We start from the raw sequence: 24061 nt of genomic DNA on the forward strand, positions 1-24061 counted from the left end.
GTTATAGCTGGGACAGGGTTATAGATGGGACAGGGTTATAGATGGGACAGGGTTATAGATGGGACAGGGTTATAGATGGGACAGGGGGATAGATGGGACAGGGGGATAGATGGGACAGGGTTATAGATGGGACAGGGTTATAGATAGGACAGGGTTATAGATGGGACAGGGTTATAGATGGGACAGGGTTATAGATGGGACAGGGTTATAGATGGGACAGGGTTCAAGACACTGTTCCGTTGTTTACGCAATCCAGAATTTTCTTCACAATAGACAAACAGGCTCATTCTGTTCAGAACAACCAATGGTATGACGCCATGTAATCTGGTAACTGTACGAAAACCATAGTGATCATAAACACGATCATGACATGAGTTTTATGATATGAAAACATGGACTCACGGGTGTTTTTGGCTTTGCTTGCATGACATCCAAAACGCTATTTATTATAATCCTAAACGTCTCATCTTTCAAATGACATTGAGTCCTCTTCATTTCCAGCATTTCCCTCATTTAGACAACGACAAATGTTCAAAAGTTGCTCAATTAGCGGGGAGGGATAGGGGGCAATTTTCGTGTGTCGCGTGCGGTGCTCAACTTTAGAGCGGTTGTCAGTCAGAACACATACAGAGCTGTGAAGCGCAGAGCCAGAGCTCTGACGTCATGTATAGCATATTACTGTACAGCCACGGCATTCCAATTTGTTTTATCAGTGCCCAAATCCACCATTTTCAACATATATATATATATATATATATATATATATATATATATGTATGGCTACGACTGTAAAGGTTTAAGATTTGGTGATGACCTTTAACCTACATTACTTTAAGTCCTCTAGGTTTTTCCAGGTGTTATTTCTTCTGAGTTAAACTATAACCCACATGCTACAGCACCGCGTGTGTGTCTGCGTGTGTGTACAGCTATGTGCTCCTGTGTGCGTGTCTGCTATGCATGACCAATGATGACTGTCATAACTCCATGGCCTTGCCCTCAGCTCTGTGAGGTCTCCATAGCCTTGACCTCAGCTCTGTGAGGTCTCCATGGCCTTGCCCTCAGCTCTGTGAGGTCTCCAGGGCCTTGTCCTCAGCTCTGTGAGGTCTCCATGGCCTTGCCCTCAGCTCTGTGAGGTCTCCAGGGCCTTGTCCTCAGCTCTGTGAGGTCTCCATGGCCTTGCCCTCAGCTCTGTGAGGTCTCCAGGGCCTTGTCCTCAGCTCTGTGAGGTCTCCATGGCCTTGCCCTCAGCTCTGTGAGGTCTCCAGGGCCTTGTCCTCAGCTCTGTGAGGTCTCCAGGGCCTTGTCCTCAGCTCTGTGAGGTCTCCAGGGCCTTGTCCTCAGCTCTGAACGTGCTACTCTCCTTGCTATTACTCTCTGTTAGTGTGACGCTTCTCAGACAAATATTTAATTTAGTCCTGGATCCAAAAAAGGGCTTTCAGAGATACAGAGAATGTTTTAATCCAGGATTAAGACTTATTCTCTGTCCAGAAAACTGGACCTAAAATGATCTGTGGATGCCTTGCATTTCCAATACCCTGCTCTGTGTTATGTTTTCACTGTCATTTACACGAATGACGACATCTGCCTCCGTTAGTGTGCTGTTTCCTATGTTGTTCCAAATGAGTGGAAATTCACTAACCTACATTCTTTCTCTTTTAGGAGTAAAGCCCAGGACAGTTTAAATCCCCTGGTGGAAGGACTCCCCTCAAAACCCTCCAGCAACCAACTCCCAACGTCACGATGGGTTTCATTACATTACTGTGCCTGCCTGCTGGGCCTCGTTATAACTACGGTAGAGACTACACAGCCAGCCTATTGTTCTACAGACAGTCTGCTCTATAGAAATACAATCTATAGATCGGGCTTCAAGTCAATGATGGCATAATAGATTCTAATTCTATGCTTTACGCTCTCTATGGTCCCGATCCTAATCTGAGTTCCATGTGCTTAACTTGGCTTTACTGCCTAAATCGGGATGTCAATGGGGAGATTAAAGTCAAAATGAGGTAGTTAAGATTTATGCCTATCGTCAGTCTCATCCGTCATTATCAAAATGTATATTTGCATGAGCAGAATGACGCAATTATTATTATAAAAAAAAAAAATTATCAAGATTTCCTGGGAGATAATAAACAGGTTATTTTATCACTTGAGCTCTCGCTGAACTCTACAACAGGCAAAACGGTTGATTTCATTCACCGCCTTGCTATCTATTTAAGATTATATTATAAACAGTCATTTTTCTTCATTTTATTTTTATTTTTTTTGGTCAGCGTTGTTTATTTTATTTATGAAATGAAAATCCGTCACTCCGAGAGAGGAGAAGAAAAAAAGTCAAACTGCTGTAGGCTTTTTGTGTGACATATTAGAGTACACAACAATATTATTATTCTAATAACTCAGTAGAAGGTAGAAGTGCCGACCTCAATGTCACCTCACTCCACTCCCATCGTCTCAGACATTTAAATCAACTTTTACAACAAAGTCCTGTACGTTATATGTGTGTGTGTTGTCCTGGGCAACAGCGACTGCAGACAAACGCAGATTATATCGTCTATATTCAGCAACAAGTCATTTTATTCATGTTGTAATTGTATTTTGTCTGAACATTTTGTCAGTATTCTGTATTCATACATTGCAACATATTTCAAATAGCCTGTGTCCCAGATCGTTTTTTTGACCTCGTGCCAACTCTTTATCACCCGTTGAGCGACATGGAGATGGCATGATGACACTATCCGACTGGCACCCAGGCTATATTTGAGACGGTTGACAGTCTGTTTTAAAAACACTGTCTCGATGGGGGTTTACAGAGTTGTACCCAGGCTATGTTTGAGACGGTTGACAGTCTGTTTTAAAAACACTGTCTCGATGGGGGGGGGGTTTACGGACTTGTATTGTTGTGATCTATCTGCAAACGGACACAAATGGTATACATTCTCCTCTGTATTAATTAATGGCTGGACTACAGTTCCCACAATGCTGTGTGTGACTGACTGAAAGGCCCAGGACTCAAACTAACAGGACTGCTCTGTCCAGATGAGCATATTTTGGTCTGAAATGGCACCCTATCCCCCTATATAGTGCACTACTTTTGACCAGAGCCATATGGGATGCACTATAAAGGGGATATGGTGCTATTTGTGACTCATCCGAAGACAAGTATTTGATCTGATCTATCAGTCAATCAGGTGAATGTCTCAGCAGCCATAATAGCTCTGTTCTACCAGTATCATTGGTGTAAAGTTGCCCCTAACTGATCTTAGATCAGTTTTGTATTTTCCCTACTAATGGCTAAGGTTGGGATTGGGGGAGGAGATCTAATTTTGAATTGAACCTTTATTGTACTAGGCAAGTCAATTAAGAAAAAAAATGATTATTTACAATGACGGCCTACCCCAGCCAAACCTTCCTCAAACCCGGACGACGCTGGGACTCCCGATCACGGCCGGTTGTGATACAGACCCGGGATCGAACCCGGGTCTGTAGTGACGCCTCCCAACACTGCGATGCAGTGCCTTAGACCACTGCGCCACTCGGTCCCCAAAAGCTGATCCTAGGTCTGTACCTAAGGTAAACTTCACCCCAGAGCCAGTATCATCAATATATAACTATATATATATATAACTACAACCAATCATGATGTTCCAGCACCAACAGAACGTGAAATTATACAAAGTGGCAAATGCATATTATTGTGATTTTCTTTTTCTTTTTGAATAAAATATTGATTATATTATTCTGAAGCTTGTCTCTGTCTTTTAGTGGATGTAATGAACTACTTACCTCTTGTAAAATATGTTGATCATATGCTTCTGGAAAAACAATATAATTTCAGTACATTCTCATTTTACTATCCAATATTGTAGGCTAATAACATATAATGCAGAAAATGTCCCTCAGACACTGAGCATTGTCCAATGTTTGCCACGTGCTGGATTGATTTAAAATGCTTATTTAGAAAAATGTTTTTTATCAAATTGTATTTGTCACAACAACAGGTGTAGACTAACAGTGAAATGCTTACCTTCCCAACAATGGATATATACAAAAACAAAATGTGTGAAAAAGTCCAGGGCTCTGAATACTTCCTGAATCCACTGTACATGTGGTACCCATGGCGAGGGTGTGAGGTGACAAGGAGGGTGTGAGGTGACAAGGAGGGTGTGAGGTAACAAGGAGGGTATGAGGTAACAAGGAGGGTGTGAGGTGACAAGGAGGGTGTGAGGTAACAAGGAGGGTATGAGGTAACAAGGAGGGTGTGAGGTGACAAGGAGGGTGTGAGGTGACAAGGAGGGTGTGAGGTAACAAGGAGGTAACTAGGAGGGTGTGAGGTAACAAGGAGGGTGTGAGGTGATAAGGAGGGTGTGAGGTAATTGAGGTATGAAGTAACTAGACAACAGGATAGATAGTAAACAGTAGCAGCAGTGTATGTGATGAGTCAAAAGAGTTAGCGCAAAAATGGGTCAATGAGGAGAGTCCAGTTAAAACAGTTACAGAGTTTAATGGCTGTGATATGAGAACACTGAGGATGGATCAAAAACATTGTAGTTACTCCACAATACTAACCAAAATGATGCAGTGAAAAGAAGGAAGCCTGTACAGAATAAAACATATTCCTGAACATGCATCCCCTTTGCAACAAGGCACTTAAGTAAATACTGCAAAAAAAAATGTGGCAATGAAATGTCAATACTGAGTACGACTCTTACATTTTTTTTAAGCGTTGTGGTGGCTGCATCATGTTATGGGTATGCTTGTCATCATGAAGGACTAGGGAGTTTTTTTTATATATATATACACTGCTCAAAAAAATAAAGGGAACACTTAAACAACACAATGTAACTCCAAGTCAATCACACTTCTGTGAAATCAAACTGTCCACTTAGGAAGCAACACTGATTGACAATAAATTTCACATGCTGTTGTGCAAATGGAATAGACAACAGGTGGAAATTATAGTCAATTAGCAAGACACCCCCAATAAAGGAGTGGTTCTGCAGGTGGGGACCACAGACCACTTCTCAGTTCCTATGCTTCCTGGCTGATGTTTTGGTCACTTTTGAATGCTGGCGGTGCTTTCACTCTAGTGGTAGCATGAGAAGGAGTCTACAACCAACACAAGTGGCTCAGGTAGTGCAGCTCATCCAGGATGGCACATCAATGCGAGCAGTGGCAAGAAGGTTTGCTGTGTCTGTCAGCGTAGTGTCCAGAGCATGGAGGCACTACCAGGAGACAGGCCAGTACATCAGGAGATGTGGAGGAGGCCATAGGAGGGCAACAACCCAGCAGCAGGACCGCTACCTCCGCCTTTGTGCAAGGAGGAGCAGGAGGAGCACTGCCAGAGCCCTGCAAAATGACCTCCAGCAGGCCACAAATGTGCATGTGTCTGCTCAAACGGTCAGAAACAGACTCCATGAGGGTGGTATGAGGGCCCGACGTCCACAGGTGGGGGTTGTGCTTACAGCCCAACACCGTGCAGGACGTTTGGCATTTGCCAGAGAACACCAAGATTGGCAAATTCGCCACTGGCGCCCTGTGCTCTTCACAGATGAAAGCAGGTTCACACTGAGCACGTGACAGACGTGACAGAGTCTGGAGACGCCGTGGAGAACGTTCTGCTGCCTGCAACATCCTCCAGCATGACCGGTTTGGCGGTGGGTCAGTCATGGTGTGGGGTGGCATTTCTTTGGGGAGCCGCACAGCCCTCTATGTGCTCACCAGAGGGAGCCTGACTGCCATTAGGTACCGAGATGAGATCCTCAGACCCCTTGTGAGACCATATGCTGGTGCGGTTGGGCCTGGGTTCCTCCTAATGCAAGACAATGCTAGACCTCATGTGGCTGGAGGGTGTCAGCAGTTCCTGCAAGAGGAAGGCATTTATGCTATGGACTGGCCCGCCCGTTCGCCCAGACCTGAATCCAATTGATCACACCTGGGACATCATGTCTCGCTCCATCCACAACGCCACGTTGCACCACAGACTGTCCAGGACAGACTGTCCACAGACTGTCCACCTCATCAGGAGCATGCCCAGGCGTTGTAGGGAAGTCATACAGGCAAGTGGAGGCCACACACACTACTGAGCCTCATTTTGACTTGTTTTAAGGACATTACATCAAAGTTGGATCAGCCTGTAGTGTGGTTTTCCACTTTAATTTTGAGTGTGACTCCAAATCCAGACCTCCATAGGTTGATAAATTGGATTTCCATTGATTATTTTTGTGTGATTTTGTTGTCAGCACATTCAACTATGTAAAGAAAAAAGTATTTAATAAGATTATTTCTTTCATTCAGATCTAGGATTTGTTGTTTAAGTGTTCCCTTTATTTTTTTGAGCAGTATATTTATATAAAAAAATAGGAATACAACTATACTGAACAAAAATATAACCGCAACAATTTCAAAGGTTACAGTTCATATAAAAATCAGTCAATGTCAATAAATTCATTAGGTCCTAATCTATGGATTTAACATGACTGGACAGGGGTGCAGCCATGGGTGGGTGCACCCCTCACTGGGGAGCCAGGCCCAACCAATCAGAATTAGTTTTTCCCCACAAAAGGGCTTTATTACAGACAAAAATACTCCTCAGCAACCGCTGATGTTCCTGCTGGTGAAGAAGCCAGACATTTTTTACTTTACATTTGCAACAAAAAAAAATGTCTAAAAACATGTTTTCACTTTGTCTTTATGAGGTATTGTGTGTAGATGGGTGAGGAAAAAAAATTATATTTTATCCATTTTGAATTCCGGCTGTAACACAACATGTGGAATAAGTTAAGGCACTGTTTGATTAACTATTTACTATTTAACTATTTTGTCTTATTTTTTTATTTTATGGCTTGGGGAAGGGGTACCTAGGGGGGGTACCTAGTCAGTTGCACAACTGAATGCATTCAACCGAAATCTGTCTTCCGCATTTAACCCAACCCCCCTGAGTCAGAGAGGTGGGGGGGGGCTACCTTTAACGGCATCCACGTCGTTGGCGCCCGGGTCGTTGTTGTCGTTGGGGGTTAACTGCCTTGCTGAAGGGCAGAACGGCAGATGTTTCTACCTTGCCGGCTCGGGGATTCGGTTACTGACCCAACACTCTTAACTACTTTTATTTATTTGTATTTCACCTTTTATTTAACCAGGTAGGCCAGTTGAGAACAAGTTCTCATTTACAACTGCGACCTGGTCAAGATAAAGCAAAGCAGTGCGACACAAACAACAACACACAGAGTTACACATGGAATAAACAAACGTACATAAACAAACCACTAGGCTAGTGCCTGCTGTACCAGGCTGTTTCAGACTTAGAGAACAGGGGGTCAAATGCAGGTAATCCGGGTAGCTATTTGGTAAACTATTTAGCAGTCTTATGGCATGAGGGGTAGAAGTTGTTCAGGGTCCTGTTGGTCCCAGATTTGCTGTGCGGTAGCAGAGTGAACAGTCTATGACTTGGGTGACAATTTTTGGGGGGCTTTCTTCAGACACCGCCTGGTATAGAGGTCCTGGATCACAGGGAGCTCGGCCCCAGTGATGTGCTGGGCCGTACGCACTACCCACTGTAGCGCCAAGCAGTTGCCATACCAAGCAGTGATGCAGCCAGTCAAAATGTTTTCAATGGTGCATCTGTATTAACTTTTTGAGGATAGACCAACAGCAAGTCTGGGACCAACAGGACCCTGAATAGCTTCTACCCCCATGCCATAAGACTGCTAAATAGTTTGCCAAATAGCTAGTTTACCAGGTAGCTGTGGGCCCATGCCAAATCTTCTCAGTCTCCTGAGGGGGAAGAGGCCTTGTCGTGCCTTTTTCACAAATCTGTTGGTGTGTGACACCGAGGAATTTGAAGCTCTCGAGCCTCTCCACTAACGGCCATCCGTTTCCTGTGGTCCACGATCAGCTCCTTTTTCTTGCTGACGTTGAGGGAGAGGTTGTTATTCTGGCACCACACTGCCAGGTCACTGACCACCTCCCTATAGGCTGTCTCGTCGGCGGCGGGATAAGGCCTACCACCGTCGTGTCATCAGCAAACTTAATGATGGTGACACAGTCGTGGGTGAACAGCGAGCACAGGAGGGGCCTAAGCATGCACCCCTGAGGGGCCCCCGTGTTTAAGGGCAGCGTGGCGGATGTGTTGTTGCCTACCCTCACCACCAACTGGTCTTGACAATGCATGGAAAAGCCAGCGAAATGTACACTGAGTATACAAAACATTAAGAACACCTGCTCTTTCCATGACATAGACTGACCAGGTGAATCTAGGTGAAAAGCTATGATTCCTTATTGATGTCACTTGCTAAATCCACTTCAATCGGTGTAGATGAAGGGGAGGAGACAGGTTAAAGAAGGATTTTTAAGTCTTGAGACAACTGAGACATGGAATATGTGCCATTCAGAGGGGGAATGGTCAAGACAAAAGATTCAAATGCCTTTTGAACAGGGTATGGTAGTAGGTGCCAGGCACACCGGTTTGTGTCGAGAACGACAACGCTGCTGGGTTTTTCACACTCAACAGTTTCCCATGTGTATCAAGAATGGTCCAGCACCCGGAGGACATCCAGCCAACTTGACACAACCGTGGGAAGCATTGGAGTCGACATGGGCCAGCATCCCTGTAGAACGCTTTCGACACCTTGTAGAGTCCATGCCCCGACGAATTGAGGCTGTTCTGAGGGCAGGGATGGTGTTCCTAATATTTGGTATACTCAGTGTATATTATCCATGTCTTTGTTCAGCCATTATGCTGTGACACATAGAATATTACAGTTCTTCAGGTCCCGTTGATAGGATAGTCTCGAACGGAGCTCATCCAGTTTATTCTCTAGTGACTACCAGTGTTGTGTTCAAGACCAGCTAAAGCGAGACTGATTCAAGACCAAGACTGGAGGAGTGGCGAGACCAAGTCAAGACCGGGAGGGGGACAAGGGCTCCAAGACCGAGACCAGAAAAATGCGAGTGAAATTCAAGACCGTGATTGTAATTTTGTCAAATTGACCAAAGAGTTCAAAATGTCCAGTATTTCTGTGTTCATATTTCAGAACAACATCTGGGTTCTTTAGATATTCAGAATGATGAAAAAATCCATGTTGAGGGCAAATTATTACTAACCCAAACACAGTGAGGAACAATGGGCCTCTACACCTTCAGAGAAGGGCTAACCAAACACAGTGGGGAACAATGGGCCTTCTTCACCTTCAGAGAAGGGTTAACCAAACACAGTGGGGAACAATGGGCCTCTACACCTTCAGAGAAGGGCTAACCAAACACAGTGGGGAACAATGGGCCTCCTACACCTTCAGAGAAGGGCTAACCAAACACAGTGGGGAACAATGGGCCTCTACACCTTCAGAGAAGGGCTAACCCAACACAGTGGGGAACAATGGGCCTCCTACACCTTCAGAGAAGGGCTAACCAAACACAGTGGGGAACAATGGGCCTCTACACCTTCAGAGAAGGGCTAACCCAACACAGTGGGGAACAATGGGTCTCTACACCTTCAGAGAAGGGCTAACCAAACACAGTGAGGAACAATGGGCCTCTACACCTTCAGAGAAGGGCTAACCAAACACAGTGGGGAACAATGGGCCTCCTACACCTTCAGAGAAGGGCTAAGGATTTATAAAATAATAATCATTCTAATTAGATTATTATTTTCAATGACGAGTGTAATCAACCAATCACATTTTGACTTGTAATAGTGTGGGACAGTTTTTACTGGAAACCTCTGCCTTCTCAAAGGCCAACAGGTTGCTGTGCAATAGCTAGCCGTTGTTTCCCAAGGTCTAGCTAGCTATCTTTTTGTTGTAGGCTAATTTTCAGTGGCTGCAGCAGGTGTTATCAAAGAGGATGTTGTTGCTAATTTGTTAGCTTATCCCCTTTTCAAGAATAACTTTCAACAAGAAGTTATGTTTCTCAAATGATCAGTGGAATTGTGTTTTTACTGCAGCGCGCTTCCTGTTGTTAGCCATCTCTTTGAAAATATCTTGTGTGAGACATTGTTCTATTTAAACTTTAGGTCACCAGTTACTTTGTGCTAAATGTGAAATGGTTTTTTTTTTGCAATGGGAAGTAATAGTTTCGATTGGGAAATGTTGATTGGGTAATGCTTAGCACAATGGTTGTGTTTTTGTATTCTTATGATTGGAACCTACTGGCTTATAATGTCTGAGTTGATAGACTACTTATCCTTTAACATCATGCTCTGCATGACTGATGTCTTTCCATCAGCCCTATGCAGTGGTGTAGTGGTGGCTGGAGAAGTTTTTGCTCAATCTGATTGGGTGGACCTGGCTTAACCTGGTTCTCCAGTAGGTGGGCCTGGCAGAACCTGGTTCTCCAGTAGGTGGGCCGGGTGGAACCTGGTTCTCCAGTAGGTGGGCCTGGCAGAACCTGGTTCTCCAGTAGGTGGGCGTGGCAGAACCTGGTTCTCCAGTAGGTGGGCCTGTGTCCACCCAGGCCCACTCATGCCTATACCCCTGATGCAAACAGCACATGATGACTTAATTGAACATCACACAAATAGCCTACTAATAAAGACTTAGGACTAAACTTTTTACAATACCTGGTTTGCATACCCATTATTGCCTAAGTTGAATAGTATTTTCTACATACCCTACCGGCTACCAATTACATTTTTCTGTGAGCTGCACCTAAACCAAAACCAGTTGAGAGCTGCGTTGCTGCCTGCAGATTATATTCCGCTGAAACTAGGCTGCAGGCACGTGATTATACACTACATGACAAAAAGTATGTGGACACCTGCTTGTTGAATATTTCATTCCAAAATCATGGGCATTAATATGGAGTTGGTCCCCCCCCTTTCCACTCTTCTGGGAAGGCTTTCCACTAGATGTTGGAACATTGCTGCAGGGGGACTTTCTTCCATTCAGTCACGAGTATTAGTGAGGTCGGGTACTGATGTTGGGTGATTTAGGCCTGGCTCGTAGTCGGCGTTCCAATTCACCCCAAAGGTGTTCGATGGGGTTGAGGTCAGGGCTCTGCGCAAACCCAAGTTCTACCACACCGATCTCGACAAACCATTTCTGTATGGACCTCACTTTGTGCATGGGGGCATTGTCATGCTGAAACAGGAAAGGGCCTTCGCCAAACTGTTGCCACAAAGTTGGAAGCACAGAATCATCTAGAATGTCATTGTATGCAGTAGCGTTAAGATTTCCCTTCACTGGAACTAAGGGTCCCGAACCATGAAAAACAGCCTCCAGACCATTACTCCTCCTCCACCAAACTTTACAGTTGGCAGTATGCATTAGGGCAGGTAGCGTTCTCCTGGCATCCGCCAAAACCGGATTAGTCCGTTGGACTACCAGATGGTGAAGCGTGATTCATCACTCCAGAGAATGTTTCCACTGCTCCAGAGTCCAATGGCGGCGAGCTTTACACCACTCCAGCCAACGCTTGGCATTGCGCCTGGTGATCTTAGGCTTGTGTGCGGCTGCTCGGCCATGGAAACTCATTTCATGAAGCTCCTGACGAACAGTTCTTGTGCTGATGTTGCTTTCAGAGGCTGTTTGGTTCTCGGTAGTGAGTGTTGCAACTGAGGACAGACGATTTTTACACACTACTCGCCTACCACTTCACGGCTGAGCCGTTGTTGCTCCAAGATGTTTCCATTTCACAATAACAGCACTTACAGTTGACCGGGGCAGTTCTAGAAGGGCAGACATTTAACAAACTGACTTGTTGGAAAGGTGGCATCCTATGACGGTGTTACTGAGCTCTTCAGTAAGGGCCATTCTACTGCCAATGTTTGTCTATGGAGATTGCATGGCGGTGTGCTCGATTTTATACACCTGTCAGCAATGGGTGTGGCTGAAATAGCCAAATCCACAAATTTGAAGGGATGTCCACATCATTTTGTGTATATAGTCTATTTCATGTGCTTTGCGATTGTGTAGGCTACTTTGTGCATGATTCCTCGTTGTACTACATAATTGATAAATCCTATACCTCCACTACACTACTTTGATATACGCATCAGTGGGGATTAAGAAGGAGGTGTTTTTTCCTACCTTCACCACCTGGGGTTCGCCCATCAGGAAGTCCAGGAACCAGTTGCAAAGGGCGGGGGTCACTCAGGGCCTCGAGCTTAATGATGAGTTTGGAGGATACTATGGTGTTGAATGCTGAGCTGTAGTCAATAAACAGCATTCTTACATACAGTGAGGGAAAAAAGTATTTGATCCCCTGCTGATTTTGTACGTTTGCCCACTGACAAAGAAATTATCAGTCTATAATTTTAATGGTAGGTTTATTTGAAAATACTTATTTCCCTCATTAAAATGCAAATCAATTTATAACATTTTTGACATGCGTTTTTCTGGATTTCTTTGTTGTTATTCTGCCTCTCACTGTTCAAATAAACCTACCATTAAAAAAGTGCACTCTCCTACATCAGTGTGTTGGTATTACTGTCCTTTCAGCATCAAGAACCTGTTACACACCTGTCACACACTTAAGGCCTATAAGAGATATAAAGACTGTTAAGATATTCATATTTCAAGAAAGAAGTGTGCATATATTTGGTCTGGTCGAAGAAGCGGTTTCATGGCTTTCTGATTTTTTTTTTTTTTTTTACTCTGCTGGTCTTGGCTGGTTTTGGGAAGAAATTAGTTCTCACTGTCCCAAGACCGAGTAGCCTACAAATGTATCTGACACCGAGACACTCAAAATGTGGTCTGGAGACCTAGACCCGTCTCCAGTACTACAACACGGGACTGTATGTTCGCCAACAGAAACAGAACGGAGGGTAGATGCGGTTTATTTACACAACAACATAGTCCAGTCAGGATAACGGCTCGTATGCCTCTGTTCGACTCCCTGGGATTAGGGACTGGTCCTGCCGACTCGTTGAAGTAGAATTTATCCTCCAAATCGAGGTAAGTGATCGCTGTTCTGATCTCCAGAATCTGTTTTCAATCATAGGAAATGATGGCGGAGAAATTATCCTCGTAAAAAGTTAAGATCAGCGTTTAAGAAAAAAAAAAAACACAAAATAGCAGAATTAGTCAAATATTTTTCATCTGTGGCGCCATTTTCTATGGTATAAAGGCGTTCGCAGCGATTAAATGTGCATTCTGTGCAGGTGGATAATAAAGATCCCCAAAATGAAATAATGCGGGGTAAAACAAATCATAGATATACAGGACCAGTCAAAAGTTTTATAACACCTACTCATTCAAGGGTTTTTCTTTATTTGTACTATTTTCTACATTGTAGATTAATAGTGAGGACATCAAAACTATGAAATAACACACATGGAATCATGTAGTAACCAAAAAAAGTATTAAACAAATCAAAATATATTTTATATTTGAGATTCTTCAAAGTAGCCACCCTTTGCCTTGATGACAGCTTTGCACACTCTTGTCAAACTTTTTGATTAGTACTGTATATATCCATCTATAAACTATCAATAAATACATTTAAATGAAACTAAATCAGCCTGCTTTTCTAACACCATTCTAATCAGGCCCCTACACCGGTTCAGAAGGATGCTGTGATGGCAGGACAGTTTCTGGCGACGGAAGTCATTGCAGTGCTTCTGTCATGAAGTCTTAGAGGCCCAAAAACGTATCTGCTGCAGATATATAATATCCGACTTCTTGGACACTTGCGCAGTACAATTAATAACCGTGGCTATAAAATGCTACAAAATCCACCATCTTTACAATAAGTGTATGCAGATCACTTGATTAACGTATAACATTTGCAACTAGTTGTGATGCATTTACCTCCCATATCTTCTTCTTCTTCTTCAACACTGTGGTCTCTTACCCCGTTCGACTCCCTGAACCGCCTCCACATAGTAGAATTGCTTTACAGCCCTGATCCTTGACCCCCTCAACACCTTTGACCTTTACAGGGCAATCCGGGAATTCGGAAATATGATCCCCACAACAGTTGCAACATTTTACATTCACAGACTCTTCAATAATATATTCCTTTCGGTCTGCAAACTTTTCACACTTCTTGCATTGCATCGGGTTTTGCACGAACACTCTTAACAGCGTATCTTATATATCCCAGCTTTACATAGAGTGGTAAATACTCATTAAACATCAGTAATACAGATAAAGTTTGCTCTTTTTCCCCCCCTCATTCTCCGTACGGTTCGAGAGACGTGCTTTAACTACTCCTGGAATGTTTTAGTTTAAGATATTGATTACCGATTTCAAACCGCGACGCCAGAGAGAGAACCTTTTTTTTTACCCGGTGCGCTGCTCCACTTTAATGTGTCGATAATTTAGCAAGTTACAAATCACGCTCCTTTTGCTTACATAAACACGATATCAACACCATACCACTCCTGGTTACTTTGACTGCATCCACTTTTTCCCAACGCCTTCACCATCCTCGTGACTTCAAAAACGGTTTCCAAAGGAACATCTTCATTCACAAAATGTACTCCCAACAAGCAACGATTCATCAGAATCATTTTCCACAACAATTTGACTCTTTTTTGGGGGTTCCATTGTTGGACTTCACTGTTGTCCACTCATCTTTCTCACTAACTGTACTTGACGCTTTTTCAACTTCAAACAACAGTTCTGTTTCAGCCATCTCAACCTTTAAAAAAAATATATATATATATATATATATATATATATATATATATATATATTTCACCATTATTTAACCAGGTAGGCTAGTTGAGAACAAGTTCTCATTTACAACTACGACCTGGTCAAGATAAAGCAAAGCAGTGCGACACAAACAACAACACAGAGTTACACATGGAATAAACAAGCGTACAGTCAATAACACAATAGAAAAAGTTTATATACAGTGTGTGCAAATGAAGTAAGGAGGTAATGCAATAAATAGGCCATCGGGGTGAAATAATTACAATTTAGCAAATGAACACTGGAGTGATAGATGTACAGATGATGATGTGCAAGTAGAAATACTGGGGTGCAAAAGAGCAAAAAAAGTAAATAAAAGCAATATGGGGATGAGGTAGTTGGGTGGGCTATTTACAGATGGGCTGTGTACAGCTGCAGCGATCGGTAAGCTGCTCAGATAGCTGATCCTTAAACCTCAGGCCCTGGCGGTGCCATCTTGGTATTTATGAGAGTATATCAGGGAGCCCAAGCCACATAGTATCCTAAATAAGAAGATACTTGAAAGTTGACTGTTTTTTATCCTTTCTGGAGGTGGGTTATTGGCCTTTCTGGCGGTGGGTTATTGGCCTTTCTGGAGGTGGGTTATTGGTCTTTCTGGCGGTGGGTTATTGGTCTTTCTGGAGGTGGGTTATTGGTCTTTCTGGAGGTGGGTTATTGGTCTTTCTGGCAGTGGGTTATTGGCCTTTCTGGAGGTGGGTTATTGGTCTTTCTGGCGGTGGGTTATTGGTCTTTCTGGCGGTGGGTTATTGGTCTTTCTGGAGGTGGGTTATTGGTCTTTCTGGCGGTGGGTTATTGGTCTTTCTGGCGGTGGGTTATTGGTCTTTCTGGCGGTGGGTTATTGGTCTTTCTGGCGGTGGGTTATTGGTCTTTCTGGCGGTGGGTTATTGGTCTTTCTGGCGGTGGGTTATTGGTCTTTCTGGCGGTGGGTTATTGGTCTTTCTGGCGGTGGGTTATTGGTCTTTCTGGAGGTGGGTTATTGGTCTTTCTGGCGGTGGGTTATTGGTCTTTCTGGCGGTGGGTTATTGGCCTTTCTGGAGGTGGGTTATTGGCCTTTCTGGAGGTGGGTTATTGGCCTTTCTGGAGGTGGGTTATTGGCCTTTCTGGAGGTGGGTTATTGGTCTTTCTGGCGGTGGGTTATTGGTCTTTCTGGCGGTGGGTTATTGGTCTTTCTGGCGGTGGGTTATTGGTCTTTCTGGCGGTGGGTTATTGGCCTTTCTGGCGGTGGGTTATTGGTCTTTCTGGCGGTGGGTTATTGGTCTTTCTGGCGGTGGGTTATTGGCCTTTCTGGCGGTGGGTTATTGGGTGACTTACATAATGATTTAAATGAGGTCATATTAGGGTAATATCCATTGCTATGGTGCAGTAGACTAGAGGCTGCCTGTCCTGCTGTAATTCATCTCCAGTCCTATAGATGGCAGCAACACCAGCGTCACCCACTCTGAGCGCTGACGACCAAAACAAGAGGAGGAAGAGGAAAAGACAAGGCTCCTGTCGTTGGGGTTTTGTTTTTCCTAGACGGGATACAGTTTACGTCAGAAATTTTCGTAACAGGTTAGGATAATTTACCCAGCAGTTTAAGGTAAATTAGGAGAAATAGGTTAATGTTAGAAAAAGGGTTAGGCTTACCGTTAGCTAAAATTGAAATATATATATATTTTTTAAACTTTTGAGGTGAATTTGACATAAGCGGTACCCCGTCTAGCAGCGCCCCTCGCGTCGACCGCAGCCCTGCGTGACAACACCAGAAAGGATTCGTGTTTCGCGTATTGCTTTTTTTTCTCTCTTCTCTCTCTCGACAATTTGTTATTCTCGAAGAAGGGGGGGGGGGGAGAAAATCGTATATTTACACGTTTAAATCGACCAATGTGAAATGTTGTATTTTGTGTACTAAAAGTGGATAAAGTTACGGAAAACCCTTGAAATGGAGGCTTGCTGAGCAAAATGGCTGGACGCAGTGAAATGTTGTAAGGTTAGCAGTATCAGCACAAACGACTGGCTCGCAAGGGCGTTGGGAATCTGTTTAGTCGCACAAATACCTTTTTTCCCTCCACCCCAACCTCCTGGATGTGAAAACATCACTCTGGCATCATTTTCAATTGTCGATCGGTGCATTTATCGACAAGTTCGTCGTGTATTTTTCCGTGGGGATTTCTGCTTGACTGACTTGGCAGTGTGTTTATTGTCTCCGGAGATCAGCTGTGGATTGTCACCGTTCACTTCAACCATCCATTAACGTTTACAAGAACAAACAACCGACCGAGTCAGGACTTTGCTTTTGGTGTGACGATATTTATTTTGTTGTTTGTTTGTTTGTTTTCGACAGAGACCGATGCGATTAGCAAAACTCTGCTATTGTTGACATTCGACACAGTAATTGGATTTAACTCTCTAAACAACATACCTGTCCAGTTATTGTAAAAAAAAAACTAAATCAGACACCTTTTAATTGACCCTTTTGAACACTTTGACTTTTTTTTTTCTTCCAACAGATAAATAACCCTAAATAAACCTGCAATCATGGGTGAATTCCTGAAATACATCGACTACGATCACAAGACAAGCTTCTTGAAGATGTTGAACCAGCAGAGGATGGAAGGAGACCACTGCGACGTTGTCGTTGTGGTGGAAAACGTTGAGTTCAGAGCTCACCGCTGTGTCCTGGCCGCCTGCAGCATCTACTTCAAGAAACTGTTCAAAAAACAGAACGATGTGGACAACTCCATCGTGGAGCTCGACTTCATCCGTTCCGACATCTTCGAGGAGGTCCTCAATTACATGTACACCGCCAGGCTCGCCGTCCGCAAAAAGGACATTAACCTCATGATGTCATCCGGACAGGTCCTGGGGATCGCCTTCCTCGACAACCTGTGTTCACAGAAACGTGAGCCCAACATGAAGCCGAGTCGTGAGAACCAGGCGCCAGGGGACGGTATGAGAGCCCAGGACGCCATTTTGAAAGAGCTGGCAATGGAGGAGGTGAGAAAGAACAGCTTCTACGATGGAGGGATGGAGGCCATGGGCTCCGGGGGGCCTCATGGTGTCCCTCCTCACTTCGGCGGAAACATGTCTAAAGATCCCCACAGCGCCCACGGATGGACCTCCTCTTCCTCCTCCTCCAGCGATATGAAGTTAGACTACCTGCTGTACGGGCACCGTTCTGACGGCATCCACCCGGGAATGAAACCAGGCGGAGACGGCCCCAAGAAAGACAAGTCCCACCTGGCCCACCGTCCGTTCGCTTGCGAAGTGTGCCCCAAAACCTTTACCACCCAGGCCCACCTCAAAGAGCACCTGAAGATCCACACGGGCTTTAAACCGCACCGCTGCCTGGTCTGTGGCAAGGCGTTCATACGAGGTCCCGACTTAAAGCGTCATGAGAGGGTCCACAGCAACGAGAGACCCTTCGGATGCCAGATGTGTGAAAAGGCCTTCAAGCACAAGTCCCACCTGCGAGATCACGAGCGGCAGCACCGAGGGGAGAGGCCTTTCAACTGCGGCTCCTGTGAAAAGGCCTTCATCAAAGCGTCCGACCTGAAGCGCCACTGGAACACGATGCACAGCCAGCGCAGAACGCTGTCCCCGGCCGCCGCCACCCCGGGCAGCATCCAGGGAGACGCCGACACGCAGAGCCAGAGGGACTGGAAGCTAGAAGCTGGGCCACATTCGTAAAGACGGACTGTCTCACACACCATGCATAAATGGTGACAGACACACAAATATACACACACACACACTCACTCATGCATCGCATACTGTCTCACACACACACACACACACTCATGCATCGCACACTGTCTCACACACACACACACACTCATGCATCGCACACTGTCACACACACACACACACACACTCATGCATCGCACACTGTCTCACACACACACGTGAATACACGGCCTGTGATGTGTATTGATGTGTAATATCCCGTGGTCGATGAGAAGAGGGAGGAATCGTAACAACGTCCGTTGACACAATGGACGTTAATCTGATCCTGTTGAATCGTTGAGCTGCGTATGTTTTTCATTTATCCTCAACTTCATGTAACACTTCTCTATCTACTTCTACCACAGGAAAAACATTGTTGCTATTTAGACAGAGGAGGGGGGGGGGGGTTCTTCTCTATAATAATAATTATTATAACTTTATTCCACTTTTACTTTATCTGTAACATTTTTAAGTGTTTTTTTTGTTTGTTTAACCTTACTGGATTTTAAGAGAGAGAAGAAAAAAGAGATGATTCTCTGCATAAAATGTGTTGTTTTGTATATTCTCCTACATGTTGATTGTTTTTTTTAAATGGATGTTTAGTTGTGCTGATTGATTGATATTTACACTGTAAAAGGTAACCCAGAGTCACCATTCTTCATTTGATACAGGTTATACCAAAGTCTTGGGCCGTTCTGATAGATAGCTATGCTTCCAAGTCAATTCTGGAAGTAAAAAAAAAAAAAAAAAAACGTTTTTGATTTGACAAGCAGTCTGAACAGGCTCTTTGTTCATTGTCTGTTCACACCTAGCAGCATGAGTCCGACTAGATTTACTGTTGTACAGTATCACTAGCCCATCATCAAGCTACCATCGGAGAGAGAGAGACCACGTCTGTATATACTGTAGTGTTACTAGTTACACAATTTTAAAACATTTAGAACACAAAATTACCATATATGCACATTTAGCGTTGTCCTCTTACACTTTGAAAATAAAACCCAGATTTGATGAGTTGATTTTTCTGATTGTCAACATCTGATTTCTTTGTTTATGAATTCACTACATGTACTTAATATACATGTCTATAGCAGTCCAGGGACACATTCTCTGGTCAATGTAAAGTTACAGTTAGTTATGATAATATCGGTTCAGGAAGATGGTATTTGTGTCCCAAATGACACCGTTTTCCCTATGTAGTGCACTACTTTTGACCGCGGATCCATAGAGCTCTAGACAAAAGTAGTGCACTACTTTAGACCAGGGGTCCATAGAGCTCTAGTCAAAAGTAGTGCACTACTTTAGACCAGGGGTCCATAGAGCTCTAGTCAAAAGTAGTGCACTATACAGAAAATAGGGTGCCATTTGGGAAGCAGTCAGGCTACAGTGTTTATTTATCCTAAACCCAGAACAGTGTCTCTGTCAGCGTGTGAAGGAGATGGTTTCGTGACATGCAGAGGCCTATTTTCAATTCTCTTCTCACGGAAGCAATGCAGTCATGCTAGCACACGCCCCCTCAACGATATAAACTCTCTGGATTGGATGACATTTTCTCACCAATCCAATGCTTTTAAATCCTTGGGGGGGGGGGGGTGAATGAGTGTACATTTGGGGGAAGGGAGGGGGGATCGGAATTGTGCCCTGGCAAGACCACTCACAACATGAAAAGAGGTATCATATCCTGTGAACATTTTACACCTACAAAAGCAAATATATATCTATTTTTTTAAATAAAATGTATTACTATTAATTTCACTGGACCACGGTTCAGAGTAGTTCATAAACGGACATTTTAGTCCTACTAGAAGATTATAGAAAAATGCTCAAATGAGATATCAGTTCAGGCCAATCAGTGATGTGAAAGCTCCTTCATTTCTTCAGTCGTCTACAGATCAGTGGTCCGCTAATCTCACTTCACATCCAGGAAACGAGGAAGAATGAATACGCTTCATCGCCTAAACCCCCTAAAAAACAACCCTTTTGCACCAACGCCTTACGCTCCTGTTTTTGAAGTATAAATATGGGATATCTGTAAACAACCGAGAGCAAATTCCACCTATCAGATGACAAGATAGAGGTACTACCTTATTGTTTATACACATCCCGGTTCAATCAGATCCAAGTGTCTAGAGCCAGAGGACAGGAAGACATGTTGAAACAAGTCCCCTGCCTTCAACACTAGGTGGTGTTCTGCACGCAGCTATACACATCCACCCTTCTACTGGTCCAGTACAGAGCTTTCAGAAAGTATTCACACAAATTAGTTATGTTACAAAGTGGGATTGAAATGGATTTGAATTGTTTTTTTGTTTTTTTTTGTCAATGATCGACAAAAAAGTACTCTGTAATGTCAACATGAATGAAAAAATGTGAACCTTTGTTATAAAAATGACTGAAAAATACAACGCTAAAATATTTTGATTACGTAAGTAAGTATTCAACCCCCCGAGTCAACACCTGTTAGAATCACCTTTGGCAGCGATTACAGCTGAGTCTTTCTTAACAGTTTATTACACCTGGATTGTACAATATTTGCACGTTATTCTTCAAGTTCTGTCAAGTTGGTTGTTGATCATTGCTAGAAAGCCATTTTTCAAGTCTTGCCATAGATTTTCAAGCCGATTTAAGTCAAAACTGTAACTAGGTCACTAAGGAACATTGAACGTTGTCTTGGTGAGCAACTCCAGTGTATATTTTGCCTTGTGTTTTAGGTTATTGTGCTGCTGAAAAGGTGAATTTGTCTCCCAGTGTCTGATGGAAAGCAGACTGAACCAGGTTTTCCTCTTAGCTCTATTCCGTAACATCCCATCATGCTTAGGGTCATTGTATAAAAGTGTCCATTTGACCATTATTTTGTCTACCAGAAGAATAGATCTCAGTGAATTTGAAAGAGGGGGTCTCACAGGAGCATAGGGGATTTAAAGGGTGTGTGTGTGTGTGTGTGTGTGTGTGTGTGTGTGTGTGTGTGTGTGTGTGTGTGTGTGTGTGTGTGTGTGTGTGTGTGTGTGTGTGTGTGTGTGTGTGTGTGTGTGTGTGTCTCAGTCACCAGATCTCAACCCAATTTAAAACTTATGGGAGATTCTGGAGCGGCGCCTGAGGCGGCATTTTCCATCAACAAAACACCAAATGAAGGAATTTCTCCATGGCAGAACGGTGTCACATCCGTCCAATAGAGTTCCAGACACTCGTAGAATCTATGCCGAGGTACACTGAAGCTGTTCTGGTGGTGACCCAACGCCCTGTCAAGACACTTGATGTTGATGTTTCCTTTATTTTAGCAGTAACCTGAACTTCTAATGTAGATAACTAAGATTCAAGGTGATATTGGGAAGGGCTCGGAAGTAGTTCATTGGAGTAAAGTAAGGATTCTATTCTCAAAAATGTTTTCTATTGTAAGGCAATGGGGAATTCACCTCATCCAACCAGTCTCTTGATACAAAGAAAAGCCCACAGCCATCAATCACAAAACGCAAGGATGCACACATAGGACACACACACACACACACACACACGCACACACGCACGCACGCACGCACGCACACACACACACACACACGAATGCATGCATACACTTACACAAGCAGAGCCTGCAATCAACCACCCACGCAGAAACAGAGACGCACACACACACACACACACACACACACACACACACACACACACACACAAGCGCGGCTGTACAAACACATCTCAAAATACACTTCCTGTGCACAATGTTGATAAAAACACATATGTTCTGTGTTCAGCTAACACAGTATCTAGTATTGCCTAGCTGTATTACTTTGTCTCATTAAACAGGATGCCAGATCACAGTACTATCCAACAGGATAGTACCTTTTACTAATTAGTCTCTCGTGCTTCAGTCAGTTCCTCTCTGTAATATCCCCTGTGTTAAAGCCAGTCCTTCATGTGATATCATTCAGTCCTCTATGTAATATCCCTTGTGTTAAAACCAGTCAAATCAAATCAAAGTTTATTTGTCACGTGCGCTGAATACAACAGGTGTAGTAGACCTCACAGTGAAATGCTGAATACAACAGGTGTAGTAGACCTCACAGTGAAATGCTGAATACAACAGGTGTAGTAGACCTCACAGTGAAATGCTGAATACAACAGGTGTAGTAGACCTCACAGTGAAATGCTGAATACAACAGGTGTAGTAGACCTCACAGTGAAATGCTGAATACAACAGGTGTAGTAGACCTTACAGTGAAATGCTGAATACAACAGGTGTAGGTAGACCTTACAGTGAAATGCTGAATACAACAGGTGTAGTAGACCTCACAGTGAAATGCTGAATACAACAGGTGTAGTAGACCTTACAGTGAAATGCTGAATACAACAGGTGTAGTAGACCTCACAGTGAAATGCTGAATACAACAGGTGTAGTAGACCTTACAGTGAAATGCTGAATACAACAGGTGTAGTAGACCTCACAGTGAAATGCTGAATACAACAGGTGTAGTAGACCTCACAGTGAAATGCTGAATACAACAGGTGTAGGTAGACCTTACAGTGAAATGCTGAATACAACAGGTGTAGTAGACCTTACAGTGAAATGCTGAATACAACAGGTGTAGTAGACCTTACAGTGAAATGCTGAATACAACAGGTGTAGTAGACCTTACAGTGAAATGCTGAATACAACAGGTGTAGTAGACCTCACAGTGAAATGCTGAATGCAACAGGTGTAGTAGACCTTACAGTGAAATGCTGAATACAACAGGTGTAGTAGACCTTACAGTGAAATGCTGAATACGACAGGTGTAGTAGACCTCAGAGTGAAATGCTGAATACAACAGGTGTAGTAGACCTCACAGTGAAATGCTGAATACAACAGGTGTAGTAGACCTCACAGTGAAATGCTGAATACAACAGGTGTAGTAGACCTCACAGTGAAATGCTGAATACGACAGGTGTAGTAGACCTTACAGTGAAATGCTGAATACAACAGGTGTAGTAGACCTCACAGTGAAATGCTGAATACAACAGGTGTAGACCTCACAGTGAAATGCTGAATACAACAGGTGTAGACCTCACAGTGAAATGCTGAATACAACAGGTGTAGTAGACCTCACAGTGAAATGCTGAATACAACAGGTGTAGTAGACCTTACAGTGAAATGCTGAATACAACAGGTGTAGTAGACCTTACAGTGAAATGCTGAATACAACAGGTGTAGTAGACCTCACAGTGAAATGCTGAATACAACAGGTGTAGTAGACCTCACAGTGAAATGCTGAATACAACAGGTGTAGTAGACCTTACAGTGAAATGCTGAATACAACAGGTGTAGTAGACCTTACAGTGAAATGCTGAATACAACAGGTGTAGTAGACCTCACAGTGAAATGCTGAATACAACAGGTGTAGTAGACCTCACAGTGAAATGCTGAATACAACAGGTGTAGTAGACCTCACAGTGAAATGCTGAATACAACAGGTGTAGGTAGACCTTACAGTGAAATGCTGAATACAACAGGTGTAGTAGACCTTACAGTGAAATGCTGAATACAACAGGTGTAGTAGACCTCACAGTGAAATGCTGAATACAACAGGTGTCGTAGACCTTACAGTGAAATGCTGAATACAACAGGTGTAGTAGACCCCACAGTGAAATGCTGAATACAACAGGTTTAGACCTTACAGTGAAATGCTGAATGCAACAGGTGTAGTAGACCTTACAGTGAAATGCTGAATACAACAGGTGTAGTAGACCTC

At 43.7% G+C, this 24061-nt stretch overlaps 2 protein-coding genes across 22 annotated transcripts in view; both read left to right on the top strand.

The window, feature by feature from the left end:
* The window catches only part of epb41l3b (erythrocyte membrane protein band 4.1-like 3b), a 108472-nt gene extending 104726 nt beyond the window's left edge, over window positions 1-3746 (top strand). For all 20 annotated transcript variants that reach the window (XM_029726576.1, XM_029726566.1, XM_029726575.1 and 17 more), the window contains one exon: window positions 1660-3746. Coding sequence is in view for 2 of the 20 variants with exons in the window: in XM_029726575.1 (XP_029582435.1) it covers window positions 1660-1665 (6 nt within the window). In the remaining 18 variants the exon portion in view is untranslated. The remainder of the gene's footprint in view (window positions 1-1659) is intronic.
* Window positions 3747-16334: 12588 nt separating this feature from the next.
* LOC115170200 (zinc finger and BTB domain-containing protein 14) lies at window positions 16335-19360 on the top strand. Of its 2 annotated transcripts, none has more exons than XM_029726590.1 (2): window positions 16335-17006; window positions 17126-19360. In XM_029726590.1, exon 2 carries the CDS (start codon window positions 17154-17156, stop codon window positions 18303-18305), a length of 1152 nt encoding a protein of 383 aa, XP_029582450.1. In that variant the 5' UTR covers window positions 16335-17006; window positions 17126-17153; the 3' UTR covers window positions 18306-19360. The 2 variants fall into 2 exon arrangements, with proteins under 2 accessions (XP_029582450.1, XP_029582451.1); XM_029726591.1 differs by having other exon boundaries at window positions 16336-16914.
* The last annotated feature ends 4701 nt before the right edge of the window (window positions 19361-24061 follow it).

Source organism: Salmo trutta, chromosome 31 (genome assembly GCF_901001165.1).
Source record: "Salmo trutta chromosome 31, fSalTru1.1, whole genome shotgun sequence".
Classification (NCBI taxonomy): Eukaryota; Metazoa; Chordata; class Actinopteri; order Salmoniformes; family Salmonidae; genus Salmo; species Salmo trutta.